The 22,933-nt window shown below is 47.0% G+C and overlaps 1 protein-coding gene and 1 long non-coding RNA gene across 2 annotated transcripts; one reads left to right on the top strand and one right to left on the bottom strand.

Annotated features, from left to right (window-relative positions):
* Positions 1–462: 462 nt before the first annotated feature.
* On the top strand, positions 463–4,558 carry LOC119961271 (zinc finger protein 239-like; the record flags this gene model as incomplete). The annotated part of the gene is made up of 2 exons (XM_038788702.1): positions 463–703; positions 3,261–4,558. A coding segment is annotated over exon 2 (954 nt), but the record flags the coding sequence as incomplete, so codon positions are not given.
* Positions 4,559–10,771: 6,213 nt separating this feature from the next.
* LOC119961269 lies at positions 10,772–19,030 on the bottom strand. Its single transcript, XR_005459633.1, has 2 exons — positions 18,922–19,030; positions 10,772–11,007 (listed from the first exon to the last, which is right to left on the bottom strand). It is a non-coding gene; the product is annotated as an uncharacterized LOC119961269 (long non-coding RNA).
* Positions 19,031–22,933: the final 3,903 nt, after the last annotated feature.

Below are 22,933 nucleotides of genomic sequence, written 5' to 3' on the forward strand. Positions count from 1 at the left end.
ATGAAGCAAAGGAGAAGGTTTTTATTTACCGTAACAATCAAACTAAAAACATAAATGAATCATTTATTAACAAATAGTATTTGAATGGACAGGATAAATTTGACTTTAAATATCTCAGACAATAAAAACAGGTTGCACAAAATCTCAGCATTTCCCCCTCAGCAGATTTGTCTCTAGTTCCAGATTCTCACAACTCTCTGTATTTCCCAAAGGGAGAAAGAGTTTTACTTACAGATGTTGGATAGAAGAGGAAGTTTTGAAGTCTGTGTGCGAAGCTAAAAACCAATGCTGGGCTGTTGATAATCAAACGGAAGGACTGTGAAGAAAATGATGGGAAGACATTTTGCAAAGTCCCCTCCCCCACTCCCTCAGCTGTAGGCCCAGCGCGCAAGCGCAGAAAGAGTTGAGCTCCTTTTTGGACCAGCCAGCCGCCGTCGTGAGAGGCGGGGGAGGGGAGTTCACCAAGTGGTTTCTCGCTCTGACCGGAGCCGGTTGCCGTCATCGCGGAGAACAGTGATTCCTATTGGGTGATCTCGGCAGGGTACCATTGTAACGTCACAATAGGGAAGTTGGACAGTGCAACATCTGGGAGGAAATCAATGTCTCCCCCTTTCCATTTCTCTGCCCATTCTGGGGGAATTGTTCACTTGCAGGAACTGAAGAGGAAGGAAGTGAATCCAGGAAGGGGACAGACTCTGAAAAGGTGACAGACGAACATCGGAATTAGGAGCGGAGTAGGCCGAGGTATCTCGTAGATACATTAACATCCTTTAACTCCCTCAGTTTGACACATTATTTGTCTGGCTGACAGGAATGTTCACAATTAAAGGGATCGTTTTCCAAGTAGATGAATGAGTTTGAAATGAATAGTAAAGTAATACAGTACAGATGGTTAAATGGTACATATTGTATTATTTATGATTTCTAAAGTTCATTATAATTATTTATTGTCTTGAAATATATCGCAGTGTAGCTGCATTGTATTTCCAGTTTTAGAGACATAACAGCACAGCAGGTACACGAGTCCTGCTAACTCTACAGCAATCCAATCAGTCCCATTCCCCCTTTATATCTGTGTTCAGCTGAATAGAATAGAATTGAATCCCAACAGTGCAGAAGCAGGCCATTTGGCCCTTCAACTCTGCGGCAACCCTTGGAAAGAGCATCCTACTTAACCCCACACCTCCACCCAACCACCGTAACCCCACCTAACCTTTTGGACATTTAGGGGCAATTTAACATAGACAATGTACCTAACCTGCACATCTTTGGACTATGGGAGGAAACCAGAGCACCCAGAGGAAACCCACACAGACAAAAGGAGAAAGTGTAAACTCCACACAGACACTCACAAGAATTGAACCTGGGTCCCTGGTGCTGTGAGACACTATTGCTAAACACTGTGCCGCCTGAAAGGTTATTTCCTTCAAGCATCTGTCCAATTTCATTTTGAAATCATTGATCATCTCTGCTTCACCCTCATTGACAGTGAATTCCAGGTATTGACCACTCACTGCCGAAATAAAGTTTTTTCTCGCTGCTCCTATCTCTCTAATCACGTAATAGAGCACTGCATATTGCAACTTTAATAATCCACATGCAAACATACATTTGGGTCATTCAATCCATTATGTCTGTATAGGCTCTCCAAATGAGCATTATGATTTAGTACCAGTCTCCTGTCTTTTCTTTCTCTCTGAGAAATACAGGGAGTTGTGAAACTCTGTAACTGCATTTACTGCTTGTTCGCTTCCCACACCAAGTGGTGCATTAAGGCAGATTTCCATCTTTTTCTAAAGCTAGTAATTCCTGGGCAGCATGGTAGCATTGTGGATAGCACAATTGCTTCACAGCTCCAGGGTCCCAGGTTCAATTCCGGCTTGGGTCACTGTCTGTGCGGAGTCTGCACATCCTCCCCGTGTGTGCGTGGGTTTCCAAGGGTGCTCCGGTTTCCTCCCACAGTCCAAAGATGTGCAGGTTAGGTGGATTGGCCATGATAAATTGCCCTTAGTGTCCAAACTTGCCCTTAGTGTTGGGTGGGGTTACTGGGTTATGGGGATAGGTTGGAGGTGTTGACCTTGGGTAGGGTGATCTTTCCAAGAGCCGGTGCAGACTCGATGGGCCGGATGACCTCCTTCTGCACTGTAAATTCTATGAAAAGGTTGTGAGTCTGTCACAGGGAATGTCAACATGGCTGACCAGGAATCTCTCCCATTCTTACCGCCAGCCATTGGTGAGTCTGGAAGGATTTCCATGTTGATCCACTCAATCTGCTTGACTGCTCCCTGTACCCACTTCCCTCGACCATCAATTTCCGGGGTGGGACACGAACCCGAAGCTTCCTGCTCAGTGGCAGGGCACTAGTCACTGCATCTAGTGCCTAGTATGTGGAGAGGGAAAGTGCTTGTGATTTTGTGGAGCTATTTAAAGTCAAATTTATCCTGTCTATTCAAACACTATTTGTCACTGAATTCAGTGATTTTTAAAAAATAAATTTAGATTACCCAATTATTATTTTTTCAACTAAGGGGAATTCAGTGTGGCCAATGCACCCACCCTGCGGGGGTGAAACCCACGCAGACAGGGGAAGAATGTGGACAGGGGAAGAATGTGCAAACTCCACACGGACAGCGACCCAGGTCCTCAGCGCCGCAGTCCCAGTGCTAACCACTGCGCCACCGTGCTGCCCCATAATTCAATAATGTTGATTTTAGTTTGATTGTTACTGTAAAAAATTTAAACACGTGAAACCCCGTCCATCTTTTCCTTGGAGTCTGGAATTTGTTTATTTTACGGTTATGGTTTTCCAGGGGACTCAGCAACAGAGATATATCCAACGTTGTTTTATAGAACATATTAAGTATAATATTTATGTTTCAGTTATAGAATTTATTTATTTATATTCTTGTAATCTAGTATTGTCGCTATGTTATAGATTTCCAGTCCTAGACATTATAGTTCAGAAATAATCCATTTGGAAATTTGAGTCCATGTCAAATCTCTGCATTCCAATCCACTCAGTCCCATTTCCCCCTCTATATGCCCTTAGCCCCACTTGTTAATTTCCTTCCAAATGCCCATCCAATTTCATTTTGAAACCATTTGTCGTCTCTTCCATCATCCTCAGACAGTGAGTTCCAGATTATGACCCACTCGCTGTCTAAATAAACTTCTTCCTCACATCCCCCACCCACTGTCATAAACTAGAATTGCCTGTACTAAATGTTTATCCTGACAACTTTTGTCAAATCCTTTTCCAGAATATCAGAAGCGGAGGATTTGCAGACAGAAATCTCAAATCAAATGTCAAATGGAGAATTGACAGTCGCTCGATTGTCCGGACCTGAATATCATTGGCTTTTGAATCGAGAAGGAGAAATGTTTGTCTGTTCTGTAAACTTCAGAACATTTTAAACATCAGTGCGACTGAAAAAGCACCAAGACATCTACATGAGAGTGTTTCGGTGTGGTAAAGATATTTAACCAGTTCCACAGCCTGAAGAACCATCAAACCATTCACAGCCAAGAAAGACCATAACCGTGCTGTGTGTGAGGACACGTCTGCTGATCAGTGAACCTCGAAAGGGACAAGGACACCAACACCATGGAGAAACCGTGGAAATGTGGGGACTGTGGGAATGGATTCAGTTCCCCGTCTCAGCTGGAGATCCACCGACGCAGGCACACTGGGGAGAAACCATTCACCTGCTCTGAGTGTGGAAGGGGATTTACTAATTCATCTGACCTGCTGACACACCAGCGAGTTCACACTGGAGAGAGGCCATTCACCTGCTCTGATTGTGGGAAAGGATTCTGTCGCTCCTCCACCCTGCGGACACACCAGCGAGTTCACACCGGGGAGAAGCCATTCACCTGCTCTGATTGTGGGAAAGGATTCTCTCGGTCTTCCCATCTCCTGGTACACAAGCGAGTTCACACCGGGGAAAGGCCGTTCACCTGCGTTGAATGTGAGAAGGGATTCATTAATTCCTCCAAACTGCGGATACACCAGAGAGTTCACACTGGAGAGTGGCCGTTCACCTGCTTTGAGTGTGGGAAGCGATTCACTGATCTATCAAATCTGCGGATACACCAGCGAGTTCACACTGGGGAGAGACCATTCAAATGCTCAGAGTGTGTGAAGAGATTCAGTCATTCATCCAGCCTGCGGATACACCAGCGAGTTCACACAGGGGAAAAGATGTTCGTCTGTTCGGATTGTGGGAAGGAATTCTATCGCTCTGCCACCCTGCGGATACACCAGCGAATTCACGCTGGGGTGAGGCCATTCACCTGCTCTCAGTGTGGGAGGGGCTTCAGTCGGTCAGCCCACCTGCAGACCCACCAGCTCGTTCACACTGGGGAGAGACCATTCCTCTGCTCCGAGTGTGGGAAGGGATTTACTCGGTTATCCATCCTGAAGACACACCAGCGGATTCACACCGGAGAGAGGCCATTCACCTGCTCTGAGTGTGGGAAGGGATTCATTGATTCATCCACCCTGCTGACACACCAGCGAGTTCACACTGGGGAGAGACCGTTCAGCTGCTCTGAGTGTGGGAAGGGATTCACTCAGTCATCCACCCTGAAGACACATCAGCGAATTCACAAGTAATTACGGGGGTTGGATTCTGCTATTATTGCTGCTGTTAATCACATCCAGAACTGAACCATGTTCATTCTGACATTTGAGGCCGTGTTCATTCTGACAGTTGAGTGGTAGGGTCGGAGGGTTTCTTTCAGCTGGACTGGCCAGTCTCATGACTCTGCTTCCAGTGGGCTGATGTTCATTGAGCCTGGGAGAGCACATTTCCATGGAAATGACCCACAAAAGCTGATGAAGGACATTTTTATTCTGGACAGCAAATAGTGTTATTCCTGCCACTCCAATTAGATCTAAAATATATACGTTTGTCTCTGTTGCATTGAGTCTACAGCACAGGGTCAGGTCGGTTGGATCAATTGGTCTGTATCAGTATTTATGCTCCACATGAACCTCCACTCACCCCTCTTCATCTCCCCCATCAGCATCTCCTTCTATTCCTTTTTCCCTCATGTATGTATCTAGCTTTACGTTCAATGGATTCATGCTGTTCACCTCAACCACTCGCTGTGGGAGTGAGTTCCACATTCTCACCACTTGCTCGGTAAAGAGGTTTCTACTGAAATTCCTATTGGATTATTGAACCTCTGCATAATATAAAGACTTCCATCAGGTCACCCATCAGTCTTCTCTTTTTAGAAAAAAGCAACCCTGGTCTTTCCTCTCAGTTCTGGTGTTACTCTCATTGGGTAAAGCAGGGTCTCATTACCCTGTTCTGTCCCTTTACCCTTTCAGGTTTATTTCCCTCAAGTGTCCATCCATTTTCCTTGTTAAATCTTTCATTGTCTCTGCTCCCACCAGCCTCATAGGCAGCAGGTTCCAGCTCATTACCACTCATTGCGTTAAACACTTCTCCCTCAGATCCCCCAGCATCTGACCAGAAGACACAAATCTGTGCACCCTCATCTTTGTACCATCAGCTAATCGGAACAGCTTTTCTTTTTTCACCTCATCTAAAGCTGCCATAAACTTGTCCACCTCTATCACATCTCCACTCACCCTACTGTGCTCCAAGGTGAACAACCCCAGTTTCCCCACCCTAACCTTGTGGATAAAATTCCTCCTCCCTGGAAGCATTCTCCAAATCTCTTCTATACCCTCTCAATGGTAAGATTCTTGGTAGTGAGCAGAGAGATCTCTGTGTCCATGCACATAGATCCCTGAAAGTTGCCACCCAGGTTGAGAGGGTTGTTAAGAAGGCGTACGGTGTGTTAGCTTTTATTGGTAGAGGGATTGAGTTTCGGAGCCATGAGGTCATGTTGCAGTTGTACAAAACTCTGGTGCGGTCGCATTTGGAGTATTGCGTGCAGTTCTGGTCGCCACATTATAGGAAGGATGTGGAAGCATTGGAAGGGGTACAGAGGAGATTTACAAGGATGTTGCCTGGTATGGAGGGAAGATCTTATGAGGAAAGCTGAAGGACTTGAGGCTGTTTTCGTTAGAGAGAAGAAGGTTAAGAGGTGACTTAATTGAGGCATACAAGATGATCAGAGGATTAGATAGGGTGGACATTGAGAGCCTTTTTCCTCGGATGGTGATGACCAGCACGTGGGGACATAGCTTTAAATTGAGGGGAGATAGATATAGGACAGATGTCAGAGGTAGGTTCATTACTCAGAGTAGTAAGGGCATGGAATGCCCTGCCTGCAACAGTAGTGGACTCGCCAACACTAAACGCATTCAAATGGTCACTGGATAGGCATATGGACAATAAGGGAATAGTGTAGAGGGACTTTAGAGGGGTTTCACAGGACGGCGCAACATCGAGGGCTGAAGGGCCTGTACTGCGCTGTAATGTTCTATGTTCAAGGAGCCTCACATCCTTCCTAAAGTGTGGAAGAAGATTTTGACCAGTGAAGGAACAGGTTGGCGCAAAAAGAAGCCATTTCGAACTTTCTGTCTCAAAAAGAGAATCCAGAATGTTTGATTCTGAGAAATGAATTAAAAAATTAAGATCCACCTACAACTGAGTAAGAAGAGTTTTTTCAAAACCCCTCCCGCCGCACTGGCCGGATCAGGCAAGCCCCGTGTTGGAGGCAGCTACCACATCCTCGCTACCCTCTTGCATCCCCCCCCCCCCCCCCCCCCCCCCCACCCCCACTCCACTCCCCGCACCCCCCTTCCCGCACTACTCGGATGTAAAGTTTTCATTTTGTTTTACAATTCTCGTCTTTGTTTCAAATCACTCCTCAAATGTTTTGTCGTGAATGTAAACCTAATGTGCTTCTGTTAAAAGGTGTTTCTACTGTCTTCTGGATGTTGTTTGGGAAGTTATTAAGGATTACTTAATGTTATGTTCTTTGGGGGTTGTATTTAAATTGATGGTTGCGAAGATGTTCACTGTATGTTTTAAAAAGGTTAACTTGAGTTCATAGAATAAACATTGTTTTGCTTTAAAAAATACTTTGCCATTTCTGCTGTACCTGTAGAGTGGGCCGTGTGCTCCCTATACCACAATCTATTAAAAGTTGTGGGTCAGGTGAACTCCATGATACACTTTGGGGTTCTCTAAACCCTGGCCCATAACACCCCTTGTAAGAAATGTCTCCTGTAAGAAGTAGCTGTGTAATGCCCTTAAAAAACAAACTGAAGATGCCATGAGTCCGGTGGTGGCGGCTACCCTCAAGATTTGGGGGCAGTGGAGGCGACATAGGGGAGAAGTGGGGGGCTCGATGGAGGCTCCGTTAAGGGGGAACCATAGGTTCGTCCCGGGGAACATTGATGGGGGATTTCAGGGTTGGCACAGAGCGGGCATCAGACAGCTGAGGGACCTGTTTATTGATGGGAGGTTTGCGAGCCTGGGGGATTCGGAGGAGAAATTTGGGCTCCCCCCGGGGAACATGTTCAGGTATCTGCAGGTAAAGGCATTTGCTAGGCGGCAGGTGGAGGGATTCCCTTCGCTTCCCGCCAGGGGGGTGAGCGACAGGGTGCTTTCGGGGGTTTGGGTCGGAGAGGGGAAGATATCTGATATCTACAAGGTTATGCAGGAGGCGGAGGAGGCGTCAGTAGAGGAGCTGAAAGCTAAGTGGGAGGGGGAACTGGGGGAACAGATCGAAGACGGGACATGGGCTGATGCCCTGGAGAGGGTTAATTCTTCCTCCTCGTGTGCGCGGCTTAGCCTCATCCAATTCAAGGTGCTGCACCGGGCCCACATGACTGGGATGAGGATGAGTAGGTTCTTTGGGGGTGAAGACAGGTGTGTCAGGTGCTCGGGGAGTCCAGCGAACCATGCCCATATGTTCTGGGCATGCCCGGCACTGGAGGAGTTCTGGAAGGGGGTAGCGAGGACGGTGTCGAGGGTGGTGGGATCCAGGGTCAAGCCAGGATGGGGACTCGCGATTTTTGGGGTTGGGGTGGAGCCGGGAGTGCAGGAGGCGAAAGAGGCCGGTGTGCTGGCCTTTGCGTCCCTAGTAGCCCGGCGAAGGATCTTGCTACAATGGAAGGATGCGAGGCCCCCAAGCGTGGAGACCTGGATCAATGACATGGCGGGTTTCATTAAGCTAGAGAAGGTCAAATTCGCCCTGAGAGGGTCGGTACAAGGGTTCTTTAGGCGGTGGCAACCTTTTCTCGACTTTCTGGCTCAACGATAAGGTACGGGGGCAGTAGCAACCCGGGGGGGGGAGCGGACAATGACTATGTTACGAGTGGCGTACCACAAGGATCTGTTCTGGGGCCGTTGCTGTTTGTCATTTTTATAAATGACCTAGAGGAGGGCGCAGAAGGATGGGTGAGTAAATTTGCAGACGACACTAAAGTCGGTGGAGTTGTAGACAGTGCGGAAGGATGTTGCAGGTTACAGAGGGACATAGATAAGCTGCAGAGCTGGGCTGAGAGGTGGCAAATGGAGTTTAATGTGGAGAAGTGTGAGGTGATTCACTTTGGAAAGAATAACAGGAATGCGGAATATTTGGCTAATGGTAAAATTCTTGGTAGTGTGGATGAGCAGAGGGATCTCGGTGTCCATGTACATAGATCCCTGAAAGTTGCCACCCAGGTTGATAGGGTTGTGAAGAAGGCCTATGGTGTGTTGGCCTTTATTGGTAGAGGGATTGAGTTCCGGAGCCATGAGGTCATGTTGCAGTTGTACAAAACTCTAGTACGGCCGCATTTGGAGTATTGCGTACAGTTCTGGTCGCCTCATTATAGGAAGGACGTGGAAGCTTTGGAACGGGTGCAGAGGAGATTTACCAGGATGTTGCCTGGTATGGAGGGAAAATCTTATGAGGAAAGGCTGATGGACTTGAGGTTGTTTTCGTTAGAGAGAAGAAGGTTAAGAGGTGACTTAATAGAGGCATACAAAATGATCAGAGGGTTAGATAGGGTGGACAGCGAGAGCCTTCTCCCGCGGATGGAGGTGGCTAGCACGAGGGGACATAGCCTTAAATTGAGGGGTAATAGATATAGGACAGAGGTCAGAGGTGGGTTTTTTACGCAAAGAGTGGTGAGGCCGTGGAATGCCCTACCTGCAACAGTAGTGAACATGCCAACATTGAGGGCATTTAAAAATTTATTGGATAAGCATATGGATGATAAGGGCATAGTGTAGGTTAGATGGCCTTTAGATTTTTTCCATGTCGGTGCAACATCGAGGGCCGAAGGGCCTGTACTGCGCTGTATCGTTCTATGTTCTATGTTTGTTTATTTAATTTTAGTTTATTTTTAAGTTCTTTTGTTGTTCATTGAGGTTGGGGGGATGTGATACATACGGTCTGGGGGTGTTACAGTTATTATGGGTTATTTTGTTGCATTTCATTGTTTGTCGTTATGTTTTATATTTTCTGTAAAAAATTCCAATAAAAATTATATTTAAAAAAAAACAAACTGAAGAAATTAATTGAATGTTATAGAAGTGGCTGATTTTGTGGAAATGACTGGAATCTTTTCTGTGGATTGAAACAACGGAGAAACTACAAACGTGGAAGAAAATAAAGTCCAAAAGGTGAACTGTGAACCGTTCTACAAACTGAACTTAAAAATTCACATCTGAACTGCAATGTGGACTATCCTCTCGCAGAAAGAATGTTGGATAATAACTATTGTATGAAATAAAACTTTCACAAACACAGCAGCAGTAATATTCCTTCTTCAGTGGACAGTGATTCCTGGACATGGAATTCAGCTATTATCAAGCTGGTCTTGTGAACATGAGATGGATATTATGTGTATTTCAGGTTCAAAGTCAGTTAAACAAAAGGAAATATAGGACTTAGGAACAAGAGTAGGCCATTTGGCCCTGCGAGCCTTCTCCACCATTCAATAAGTTCACAAGCTATTGTTAAGATATACATGCTATGCATTGGTAAGACTGGGGAAGGTATTTAAAATGCAGACCACAGCTATTTTGGAGGATTACGGAATCATGGATTTTGTGAAATATAGAATCCATAGGATCCCTACAGTACAGGAGGCCATTCGGCCCATTGAATCTGCACTGGCCCTCCGAAAGAGCATCATCCCTTTTTTCCAAATAAGAGGCAATTTAGCATGGCCAATCCACCTACTCTGCACATCTTTTTGGGTTGTGGGGGTGAGACCCAGGCAGAAACGGGGAGAATGTGCAAACTGCACAGACTGTGACCCAGGCTGGGATCAAACCTGGGTCCATGGCGCCCTGAGGCAGCAGTGCTATCCACTGCACTACTGTGTTGCCCTAAGAGCACCATCCCAAAGCCCATTCCCCCAACCCGTCACCACAACGAACTGCACATCTTTGGACACTAAGGGGCAATTTAATTTGGCCAATCCAGCCAGCCTGCACATCTTTGGACTGTGACGAAACCAGATCACCCGGAGGAAATCCACGCAGACACGGGGAGAATGTGCAAACTTCATGCAGACAATCACCCAAGGCTGGAATCGTACCAGGTCCCTGTGAGGCAGCAGTCTTAACCACTGGGGTGCTGGAGTAACATTACTGTCCAATTTAATATTCACATAATATATTTGTAGATCAGAGACTGAAGGACAGGAACTTGTAATCAGTTTGGAAATAACTCCAATATCTCCTGTTCTCAAACACTTTGTCTTGAAAGTTAACAAATGGGATGACGCCACATCTTAAAAAGGCAAAGTCTTTAGTTCAAATCGTCACCGTGCTGTCAGTGGAAAGGGTTAACTTCTCTGCCCCAAAGGTGTTAGAACAAATATTCTCAAATGCGCACAACTGTGTTGACTTTGTGTAACTTTATTTTCAGATAAAAGAAGAACCAAACACCATTTTAAACTTTTTGTCTTGAATTGAAAATCGCTTATTGTCACGAGTAGGCTTCAATGAAGTTACTGTGAAAAGCCCCTACTCGCCACATTCCGGCGCCTGACCGGGGAGGCTGGTACAGGAATCTTCAATTCTTTGGGCATTTTTCTCAGCTTTGCCCAAATGTGTTTTTCCCTCTTTCTTCAGGCACCTTTCCATTGATTCAAATAAAAAGAAAGAAAAATAAAAGTTAAACAATCAGCTTTCACAGAGAACCAAAAGCTTCAACATTCTTCCACCCAAAGAAGTTAGAGATGCTGGAGCTTCCAAAGCTTGTGAGATCCAAAGCACAACGTTAAGGCTAAAGTTTAACTTCAGATAATCTAACTTTTCACTGCCTTTTACAATTGTACAAATAAATTGCAATTCATACTTCAAGATTTACTTTCACTCAGTAATAACGTCCCTATTTCAGCAGACTCCAGATCAAATCCCAATTGTTCTCTTCCCTTGTTGCTGGTGTGTGGAGAAGATCATGTTCACCGTAGATCTGTCAGCACAGAAACCGCACTGTGCTTCTGGATAAACTCAATCTGCAAGTAGATGAATCTTTTAAACATCACCCAAGTCCAAAGATGTGCGGGTTAGGTGGATTGGCCATGATAAATTGCCCTTAGTGTCCAAAATTGCCCTTAGTGTTGGGTGGGCTTACTGAGTTATGGGGATAGGGTGGAGGTGTTGACCTTGGTAGGGGTAGGGTGCTCTTCCCAAGAGCCGGTGCAGACTCGATGGGCCGAATGGCCTCCTTCTGCACTGTAAATTCTATGTAATCTATGTAAAGTGAAGGTCTCCCCCTGACTCTAAGGAGTGAGATGTCCCTGTAGTTGATGCTGTCTCCTCTGTCACTGCTGTTTTTATTACATCTATTACATGTTCCGTGGACCAGTCTCACAGTCCAAAAGGGGAGAGCAGCAAGATGTGACAGTCGATGGGACTTTCTCTGTGTGAGCAGTTCAGCCGGGCACCTTACAGCTTGCTCAGCAATCAATTGCCTTTTCCAGTTCAAATGATGAGGGTTCCTTGTCCAACTCAACCATGACAGGAAGCTGGAGGAGAGTCAAACAGAGACTGGGAGATGCCCGTCTCACAGGGGTACAGCTCACTGTTGTGTTCAACCCAGCACCTCCTCACTCTCTCACCATGACTTACACTGAGCATGCTCAGAGCACACAACCACCCTGCAGTTGCGCACTGGCCTCGTACACTCACTGATAGGGAAATGTCTGCAGCGTGGGGGATTCTGGGTAACACAGCCGCCATAGAGCAATTAGTAAACAGGAAGATTCTATTTCCCAGATAGCAAAATAGAAGATCCACAGTTAGGCAAGATGCTGGGCATGAAGCACAATGAGAGGTTTGGATACTTTATCTAATACAGAAGCACATTATTCTGATAAAATATCACTGAAACATGGGCAGCAAGCAGGCTGATCTACAGTATGTACAGTATTTACAACACCTGGGACACGGAAAATCATCTCATCAAACCAGTGATAGGTTTGTTTACTGTTCATAAATGTGACTGGGTCACACTCACGATTCATGCAAAATGCAACTCCCCAGGTTCACTGACCCACTCCCTCCAGACCTGTTTTCACTCCAAGGGTCTTGATATCTGCCTCAGTCTTTATCCAGCCATGTATGTTCAGCTCACACTGCCCAACAACCAGCTTCTCCTGCACTGGGGCACAGGGTATCCATCACCAAAAATCTGTCCTGGTCCACCCATATCGACGCTACCACCAAGAAAGCACAACAGCGCCTATACTTCTTCAGGAAACTAAGGAAATTTGGCATGTCCACACTGACTCTTCCCAACTTTTACAGATGGACTACAGAAAGCATTCCTATCTGGATGCATCACAGCCTGGTATGGCAACTGCTCGGCCCAAGACCGCAAGAAACTTCAGAGAGTAATGAACACCGCCCAGTCCATCACACAGACCTGCCTCCCATCCATTGACTCGATCCACACCTCCCGCTGCCTTGAGAAAGCGGGCAGCATAATCTCAGACCCCTCCCACCCAGCTTACTCACTCTTCCAACTTCTTCCATCGGGTAGGAGATACAAAAGTCTGAGAACACGCACGAACAGATTGAAAACAGCTTCTTCCCCGCTATTACCAGAGTCCTAAATGACCCTCTTATGGACTGACCTGATTAATACTCCACTCTTGTCTGCTTCACTCAATGCCTTTGTCTATATATCAACATTGTGTACCTTGTGTTGCCCTATTATGTATTTTCTTTTTAGTTTCCTTTCTTTTTATGTACAAAATTATCTGTTTGAGCTGCTCGCAGAATAATACTTTCCACTGTACCTCGGTACATGTGACAATAAACAAATCCAATCCAATCCAAATCGAGGGAGCAATCTGCCTCTCTTGCATTGGTGCACTGCATTTCCCCCATAACACAGTGGCATAGAAAGGTGACAGCACAAAACAAAGGCACTCAACAAATTGTATCTGTGCCAACTTTCTGCAACAGTCACAATCCCCTGTCATTGGCCCTGAACTCTGCAGATATTTTTCTCCTCAAAAGATACGAACAGATGAGCAAGGAGCTGGAGTTGGCTATTCGGCCCAGTCTGCTCCACCATTTAATATGGTCATGGCTGATCTGATAGTAACAGATAGTTGTCCAATTCTCTTTTCAAGGCATCAATTGAATCTGCCTCCACCACATTTCCGAGCAGTGCATTCATGATCCCACATGCAGCACAGAATGTTTTTCTTCACATCATAAGACATAGGAGCAGAATTAGGCCACTCGGCCCATCGAATCTGCTCCGCCATTCAATCATGGCTGATATTTTTCTCATCTCCATTCTCCTGCCTTCTCCCCATGACCCCTGATCCCCTTAATAATCAAGAACCTATCTATCTTTATCTTAAAGACACTCAGTGATTTGGCCTCCATGGCTTTCTGTGGCAAAGAGTCCAACAGATTCATCACCCTCTGGCTGAAGAAATTCCTCCTCATCTGTTTTAATTTCTCCTCATCACCTGCGGAAGGAACTGTGCCCTGAAAGCTAGTGAGTAGAAACAAACCTGTTGGACTTTAACCTGGTGTTGTAAGACTTCTTACTCTGTTTTAAAGGATCATCCATTAGTCTGAGATTTTGTCCTCTGCTTCTAGTTTTACCTACAAGTGGAAACATCTTCTCCATGTCCACTCTACCCAGGCCTCGCAGTATCCTGTAAGTTTTAATAAGATCCCCCCATATCCTTCTAAACTCCATCGAGTACAGACCCAGAGTCCTCAACCATTCCTCATATGACAAGCTCTTCATTCCAGGGATCATTCTTGTAAACCTCCTCTGGACCCTTTCCAAGGCCAACACTGCCTTCGTTAGATACGGGGCCCAAAACTGCTCTTAGTACTCCAAATGGGGTCTGATTAGAGCCCTATATAGCCTCGGACGTATATCCCTGGTCTTGTATTCCAGCCCTCCCGACATGAATACATTGCATTTCCCTTCCTTACTTCCTACTGAACCTGCACATTAACCTTTTTAAAACATTTTTTAAAAATTGAATTACCCAATTCATTTTTTCCAATTAAGGGGCAATTTAGTGTGGCCAATCCACCTACCCTGCATATCTTTGGGTTGTGGGGGAGAAACACACACAAAGACGGGGAGAATGTGTAAACTCCACACGGACTGTGACCCAGAGCCAGGATCGAACCTGGGACCTTGAGGCTGCAGTGCACCTCCACGTTAACCTGAAGAGAATCTTGAACAAGGTCTCCCAAGTCCCTTTGTGCTTGTGATTTCCTCAGCATTTTCCCATTTAGAAAATAGTCTATGCCCCCATTTCTCCTTCCAAAGTGCATAACCTCACAGTTTTCCACATTGTATTCCATCTGCCACTTCTTTGCCCACTCTCCTAGCCTTGCTCAGCATTGCTTCTTATTCTAATCACTTTAAATGAATGCCCTTTTTATAATCTTGCCCTAAATATGGCTTGCTCGATCAAACATCTATTGCAGATCCTTAGTTTTAATGTGGTCAAGTGCCTTTCCATTTGAGAACTGTTCAATAAAGATATTAGAATTATTTGTAGCTAGGGCAGCAGGTAGATCAGTGGTTAGCAATGGAACTACTGCGCTGAGGACCCGGGTTTGAATCCCGACCCTGGGTGGAGTTTGTACATTCTCCACGTGTCTGCATGGGTTTCACCCCCAAAACCTAAAGATTTGCAGGTTGGGTGGATTGGCCAGGCTAAACTGCCCCTTAGTTGGAAAATAAATATAATAATTGGGTACTCTGAATTTTATTTTTTTTAAAAAGGATCATTTGTAGCTTCCCCACCAATCAGTTTTTTCCATTATCCTGAAGTGACCTTACTTTTATCGGGAATTAACTGAAGTGTGTTCCTAACCTCTCATTATCTAAATTTCCATTCACCACTTTTCTGTCCACCTGACCCAGTCCATGGCTTTCTCCCTCATTGTCTAAAACACATCAACAACTTTTGTATAATCCTGGTGCATACATTTCAGTCTAAATCATTGATATATACCGGAAACTGTGGAGCCCCACTGGAAACAGACGTCCAGGCATCATTCTGTCCCGGATGTGACTAACAGCAGCAACAACAGCTGAATCCAAACCCTGCTGCTGTCTGTGAACTTGCTGATATCTGTTCAGGTTGTTTGACTGAGTGAATCTCCTCCCACACACGGAGCAGTTAAACAGCCTCTCCCCAGGACCACTCCCACATGTGGGCGACGCAGCAGCACAGTGGTTAACACTGTTGCTTCACAGCACCAGGGCCCCAGATTTGATTCCCGGCTTGGGTCACTGTCTGTGCGGAGTCTGCGCGTTGTCCCCAGTGTCTGCGTGGGTTTCCTCCGGGTGCTCCGGTTTCCCCCAACAGTCCAGGTTAGATGGATTGGCCATGCTAAATTGCCATTTGTGTCTTAAAAGGTTAGGTGGGGTTATGGGTTAGGTTGGAGGTAGGGGCTTAAGTAAGGTGCTCTTTGCAAGGGCCGGTGCACTCGATGGGCCGAACGCCGTCCTTCTGCACTGTAAATTCTATGATTCTGTTTCAGTGTGAACTCGCTGGTGTTTCCGCAGATTCTGTTTACTTTTAAATCTCTTCACAATCAGAACATTTAAAAGGTTTCTGATCAGTGTGAACAAGTTGGTGTGAAGTCAATTGGGATGACAGAGTAAATTTCTTCTCACACATGGGTCAAGTGCATGGTCTCTGTCCAGTGTGAACTCGCTGGTGTTGCAGAAGCTGGGATGAACATGTGAATCTCTTCACTCACACGGAGCAGGTGAATGGCCTCTCCCCAGTGTGAGTGCGTTGGTGTCTCAGTAAATTCTTTTTACTTTTAAAACTCTTCTCACAGTCAGCACATTTAAAAGGTCTCTGATCAGTATGAACAAGTTGGTGTCTCAGGAGAAGTGATGACTGAGTGAATCCCTTCCCACACAGGGAGCAGGTGAATGGCCTTTCCCCAGTGTGAGTGCGTTGATGTGTCAGTAAATGCTTTCTGCGTCTAAAGCTCTTTTCACAGTCAGCACATTTAAACGGTCTCTGGTCAGAGTGAACCTGACGGTGAGCCCGGAGGTTTGACGAATCATTAAATCCCTTCCCACATTCCAAACAGGTGAATGGCCTTTCCCCAGTGTGAGTGCGTTGATGGAACAGTAAATCCTTTCTGCTTTTGAAGCTCTTTCCACAGTCAGCACATTTAAAAGGTCTCTCATCAGTATGAACAAGTTGGTGTGTCAGGCAGTGGGATGACAGAGTGAATCCCTTCCCACACACGGAGCAGGTGAATGGCCTCTCCCCAGTGTGAATACGTTGGTGTGTCAGTAAATCCTTTCTGCTTTTAAAGCTCTTCTCACAGTCAGCACATTTAAACGGTCTCTGATCAGTATGAACAAGTTGGTGTCTCAGGAGGTATGATGACCGAGTGAATCCCTTCCCACACACGGAGCAGGTGAACGGCCTGTCCCCACTGTGAATACGTTGATGGGTTTCCAATTCAGATGGGTAATTGAATCCTTTCCCACAGTCCCCACATTTCCACGGTTTCATCATAGTTATCAACAAGTTATCAGGTGTAGGTGGGATGCTGATTTGAGGTCACTATCAGATCATCCGTGATGTTATTAAATGGTGGAACAGGCTCACGAGTCTGAATGTCCTATTGCTGCTTCTTGATTCCTTTGGTGCGAATGTCCATATGTCTCTCCAACTTGGATCATCAGTTGAAGCCTGAGTACGGTGTCTCCCTGATGTAAATGCTGCAATTTTGTTTCATGCTATGTGATTGGTTAAAGCTCAGTTCCTGCTAACTGTGGGAAATTACTTAGATGTCTGTGTCTCGATGCTTTTTCAATCACAGTGATTTTTGAAATTATTTCCAAAAGACAAAACAGACAAACATTTTTCCTTCCACGTTGAAAGACCGGTCCTGATGAATCAAGTGACTCTGTCAGATCTCGACATGATGTTTACATCTGCAAATATTCTGTAAAAGGAGATTATATTGAAATATTGTGAATATAAGACACAAACAGGCCATTTTGTCACAGATTCTGCGGCTGTCAATACTCGGCATACATCTCCGACTGTCACACCGATCAAACCTCAGCCTTTCAGATGATTTTCAATTCCATTTTCTCTCGTGCTTGTCCTGTTTCCTTTTGAAAACATCTCAGCACTTTCCTCAACTCCTTTCCATGGTAATGAGCCGCACATTCTGAACCTGTGATAAATAATTTTGTCCGTATTGTCCCTTTGGATTTATTCGTAGCTATCTTGTATTTATGACTTGTTGTTTATTGATGGTCACTCTCTCACATCGCCCCTCTCCAAACTACTGATATTTTAAAAGATTTATAGCAGGTCACTGCTTAATTTGTTGTTGTCGATAGAAGAAGGCCCCACTCCATTTAATCTTTCCTGAGAGCTGTAATCTCTCATGTTCCAAAATTCATCACTGTTAATGCAGGATAGAATTCACAAAGACACAAACCTTCCTGTTGGGTTCAGTTTGTTGTGTGCAAATTCTACAATTCTAACCCCCTGTAAATTCTGAACAGGCAATTCTAGTTTCTCTGGAACATTTTTTCCTCTCATGTTCTCCCAAAGCTGTAAATCCCCGTCCCCCACACACACTCCTTCCTGGGCTAAAATCCAAATCCATCTCACCATCTGCACCATTTCGTTCTTCCACTCCCAGTTTTCTCCCTCCCTCTCTTTTGCCTGGGTTCAGTTCTCCAGCTCCTGTCTGCAGACTGACAATAAAACCAATGGGTCTTATTGGGGGTTTGGGTCCTCCAGCGGGTGTTTGTGAATCCTCCCCGCCCACCTGCCAGGGTTTCCTTCCTTGCCAGAGATCAGAGTCCTCATTGATTTGAGTGCAAAGTGTCAGCCCTTATTTATTATTCCCCCCCCCCTTCCTCTTCCTTTGATGTGAACCACCCTCCAGTGTGTGAAGCAGGATGGTGCCCGTTAACCTGGGCCTGTTTAGGGGCTGGTTTAGCTCACCAGGCTAAATCACTGGCTTTTAAGGCAGACCAAGCAGGCCAGCAGCACGGTTCAATTCCCGTACCAGCCTCCCCGGACAGGCGCCGGAATGTGGCGACTAGGGGCTTTTCACAGTAACTTCATTGAAGCCTACTCGTGACAATAAGCGATTTTCATTTTCATTCATTTCCCGGGAGGGAGCGAGAAGCTCCGCAGCTGCAAACCAGGGAGCTGACAATGATGGTGACGGGTTTGCTCCAGCTCACAATGCCCGGGGACTGATTGACGGTGGGTTCGGACCAATAGGAAGAGGGGGCAGAACTGGAGGACCGAAGAGCTGCTGGTCCTCCAGGCAATCAGAGTGAATGGGAGGCGGAGCAAAGCCGGGGCTCTCCCTCCCTCCGCATCCACCCGGCCACCCGGGCCTGTCTCGGAGAAAAGCCCGAGCAGCTTTCATCGGTTCAGTTGCTGTTTCCAAGCTTCGTCGTCGGGGCTTGGGCTACACACGGAGTGTTTATGAAGCCTCCCGACCCACCCACCGGCTCCATCCCTCCCTCATGATTCACCCAACCGAATTTGATCAGCTAACGATTTCCGCCCAACCGCCTGAATCCAGAGTTGTCATCGGTACTGCGCATGCTCCAGCTCACGTGAGAGAGCGGGCTAGCCCCGCCCCTCATTCACTCCGATTGGTTGGAGGACCCGCAGCAACCACTCGGTCCTTCAGGCCCGCCCCCCTCTTCCTATTGGTCCCGAGCTGCCGTCAAACCTAATGCGCAGTGCCGATGCTGGGCTCGGCCGGGAGGTTTCAGTGAAACCCGGTGCAGGAAGATGTTTGCGGGCCCGGGTTTGCATCGAGAGCTGCGGCCTGCTCCCGGTGACAGGCCTGAGCAAACCCGCAGGGGGCAAAATATCAGAGATAGATCAATGGGATATTGTAAAACAGGAGGTCAGGGTTACAGTCAACAACAACAACTTCTATTTATATAACACCTTTAACATCATAAATCATCCCAGTCAACTTCACAGCAACATTATAAAACAAAGTGAGACACCCAGACACAAAAGGAGATATTAGGACTGGTGACCAAAAACTTGGTCAAAGATGTGAGTTTTAAAGAGAGTCTGAAAGGAGGTAAGTGAGGTGGAGACGGGGAGGTTTAGGGAGGGAATTCAGTGCTTGGGGCTGAGGGAACTTAAAATCATGGCATAGTAATTAGAATCGATGATGTGGAGATGCCGGCGTTGGACTGGGGTGAGCACAGTAAGAAGTCTTACAACTTCTGTGAATTCACCTGAGGAAGGAGCTGCGCTCCGAAAGCTCGTGTTTGAATCAAACCTGTTGGACTTTAACCTGGTGTTGTAAGACTAATTAGAATCGAGAGAGTGCAAGAGTCCAGGATCAGATCTGTGCAGATATCTCAGGGGGTTGTGGAGCTGGAGGAGATGACAGGGAGAGGTGAGGCCATGGAGGGATTTGAAAACAAGGGTGAGAAATGACTGGGAGTGAATGCAAGTCTTGGAACACAGGGATCATAGGGGAAAGGAACTTGCTGTGAATTAAGACATGGGGAGCAGACTTTTGGATCGCTTGACGTTTTCAGAGGTAGAATGTGGGAGAGCAGACAGATGTGTGATGGAATTGTCAAATCAGGAGGTGACGATGACATAGAACAGTACAGCACAGAACAGGCCCTTCGGCCCTCGATGTTATGCCGAGCAATGATCACCCTACTCAAACCCACGTGTCCACCCTATACCCGTAACCCAACAACCCCCCCCCCCCCCTTAACCTTACTTTTTAGGACACCGGGCAATTTAGCATGGCCAATCCACCTAACCCGCACATCTTTGGACTGTGGGAGGAAATCGGAGCACCCGGAGGAAACCCACACACACACGGGGAGGACGTGCACACTCCGCACAGACAGTGACCCAGCCGGGAATCGAACCTGGGACCCTGGAGCTTGAAGCATTTATGCTAACTACCGTGCTGCCCCATGACCGAGGTTTCAGCCCCATGCGCACAGAGACAGAGAGAGGTCGGATAATGTAATTCAGTGGAAACAGGCGGTACAGATGGTACAAACATGAGTCCAAAGATGTGCAGGTTAGGTGGATTGGCCATGCTATTTTGCACCTTAGAGGGCAAAGATGTGCAGGTTAGGTGGATTGGCCATGCTATTTTGCCCCTTAGAGGGCAAAGATGTGCAGGTTAGGCGGATTGGCCATGCTAAATTGCCTTAGTGTCCAAAAAGGTTAGGTGAGGTTACGGGGATAGGGAGGGGTGTGGGCTTAGGTAGGGTGCTCTTTCCAAGGGCCGTTGCAGACTCAATGGGCCAAATGGCCTCCTTCTGCACTGTAAATCCTATGAGGTCAGAAGCTCATATTGAGATCAAATGTGAAACCAAGTTTACAAAGAGACTTGTGAATTCTCAGACTGTTGCCATGGAGAGGGATGGAGTCGGTATGTCTGGAATGGAGATTGGAGCAGGGACCGAACTGTGGATTCAGTCTTCTCCATATTTGATTGAAGTTATTTAGTCAGCAGGAAGAGAACCAGAATGGACCCTGAGTCTGATATCCGGTATAACTTAGTTCGAGAGGGAGAGGAAGAACAAAGGAAACCCTGGAAGATTTGGAGAAATGACCCTTGCGATTGTTCATCAAATCTCCACACAGTCAGTTCTGGACACAAGGTTAACATCTGTTATTCTGTCTGCTCAGTCAGGGTCATTCAGATTAATGTCTGTCACAAGTCATGAATGAAGTGACTTATAAAGCATATTCTTACCTCTAATTATATAACTTTGGTAAAAGGAAACAGAAATGATGATCCAATACTTTATTTGGATTTCAGCCTAGGGAGGAGGGAGATTGTGTGGGACGGGGATTTACAGCTTTGGGGAAAGAAGAGAGAAAAAATGTTCCGCAGGAACTGGAATTATCTGTTCTGAGTTTCTATCCTGTACTGATAGTGTGACCTTTGTGATGTGACCATCAATTCAGAAGACATGTGGTTGGGAGCGAACAGTGGTTTTAATAGTCTTGCAACAGAGCCTGCCTGCGACGAGATGAACTGGCAGGCAGGTTCACGACTGCAAAGCTTTATACTTCCAGTTATTGGGAGGAGCCATGGACGGAACCATGGGCGGAGCCAAGGGTGGAGCCCAGTACAAACTCCTCATCTCCCTCTACGGGCAGAGCCGCCCAACTGCTCGTATGCCGAGCTTACATAGATACAACACATCATATAACGACTGTGTGAATTACGAGGAGTGTGATTCACCACATTCACCCCCTGTAAAAAATCAAGTCCAGCGGGGGTGATGTGTTTACGGCCGAGTCGTCCCCTGAGATTGACGAAGCACCGGGGTTGCTGCCTTTGCTGGTGGCTGGGTGGTGGCGGTCGGCGAGGGAACCATGGCGGACTCCGGGGGTGATTCGGTCAGAGCTTCGTATCCGACTGTTTGGACTGGTGACGGGGAGCGCCGGAAACCCAAAGGCGCGGGGGCGCGGAGCACGGGCAGCGAACCTGCAGGCGTGGGGGCGCAGGGCACGGGGGTTGGGAGGGGTACCTCGGCGGATGTAGTGTCAGAGTTGAATCCTGCAGACGCCAGGTCCCGGAGGGAAACAGTGTCCTGACGGCCGCCAGGGTACTCAATGAATGCGTAGTGTGGGTTCGAATGGAGTAGGAGCACTCTCTCTATGAGTGGGTCAGTTTTGTGGGTCTCGACGTGCTTCCAGAGGAGAACCAGGCCCGGTGTCTTCAGCCATGCTGGGAGCGAAACCCCCGTGGTAGTGCCCCTGGAAAAAACAAATAGCCGCTCGTGAGGGGTCTGGTTTAAAAAGATGAAAAAATGAAAATTGCTTATTGTCACGAGTAGGCTTCAATGAAGTTACTGTGAAAAGCCCCTAGTCACCACATTCCGGCGCCTGTCCGGGGAGGCTGGTTGGTGGCCGTACATAGGAGGGACCTAATAGCATGGAGCACGTCGGGGAGGACTTCCTGCCAATGGGAGGTCAGGAGCTTCCTGGACCGGAGGGTCAGTAGGACGGTCTTCCAGACCGTCACGTTCTCCCTCTCCACCTGTCCGTTCCCCCTGGGGTTATAGCTGGTAGTCCTGCTCGAGGCGATGCCCTTTTCGAGCAGGTACTGACGCAGCTCGTCGCTCATAAAGGACAAACCCCTGTCGCTGTGTACATAGCTGGGGAAACCAAACAGGGTGAAGATGCTGTGCAGGGCCCTAATGACTGTGTGGGAGGTCATATCGGGGCACGGGATTTCAAAGGGGAAGCGGGAGAACTTGTCTATTACGTTCAGGAAGTACACTTTCCTATTGGTCGAGGGGACTGGCCCTTTGAAATTGATGCTCAGGCGTTCAAAGGGCCGGGAGGCCTTGACCAGGTGGGCCCTGTCTGGTCTATAAAGTGTGGTTTGCACTCCGCACAGATCGGGCAGTCCCTGCTGATGGCTTTTACCTCCTCGGTGGAGAAAGGCAGATTTCGGGCTTTGACGTAGTGGGCGAGCCGGGTGACCCCGGGTGGCAGAGGTCATTGTGGATAGCTTTCAGGCGG

Source organism: Scyliorhinus canicula, unplaced genomic scaffold (assembly GCF_902713615.1).
Source record: "Scyliorhinus canicula unplaced genomic scaffold, sScyCan1.1, whole genome shotgun sequence".
NCBI classification, from domain to species: Eukaryota; Metazoa; Chordata; class Chondrichthyes; order Carcharhiniformes; family Scyliorhinidae; genus Scyliorhinus; species Scyliorhinus canicula.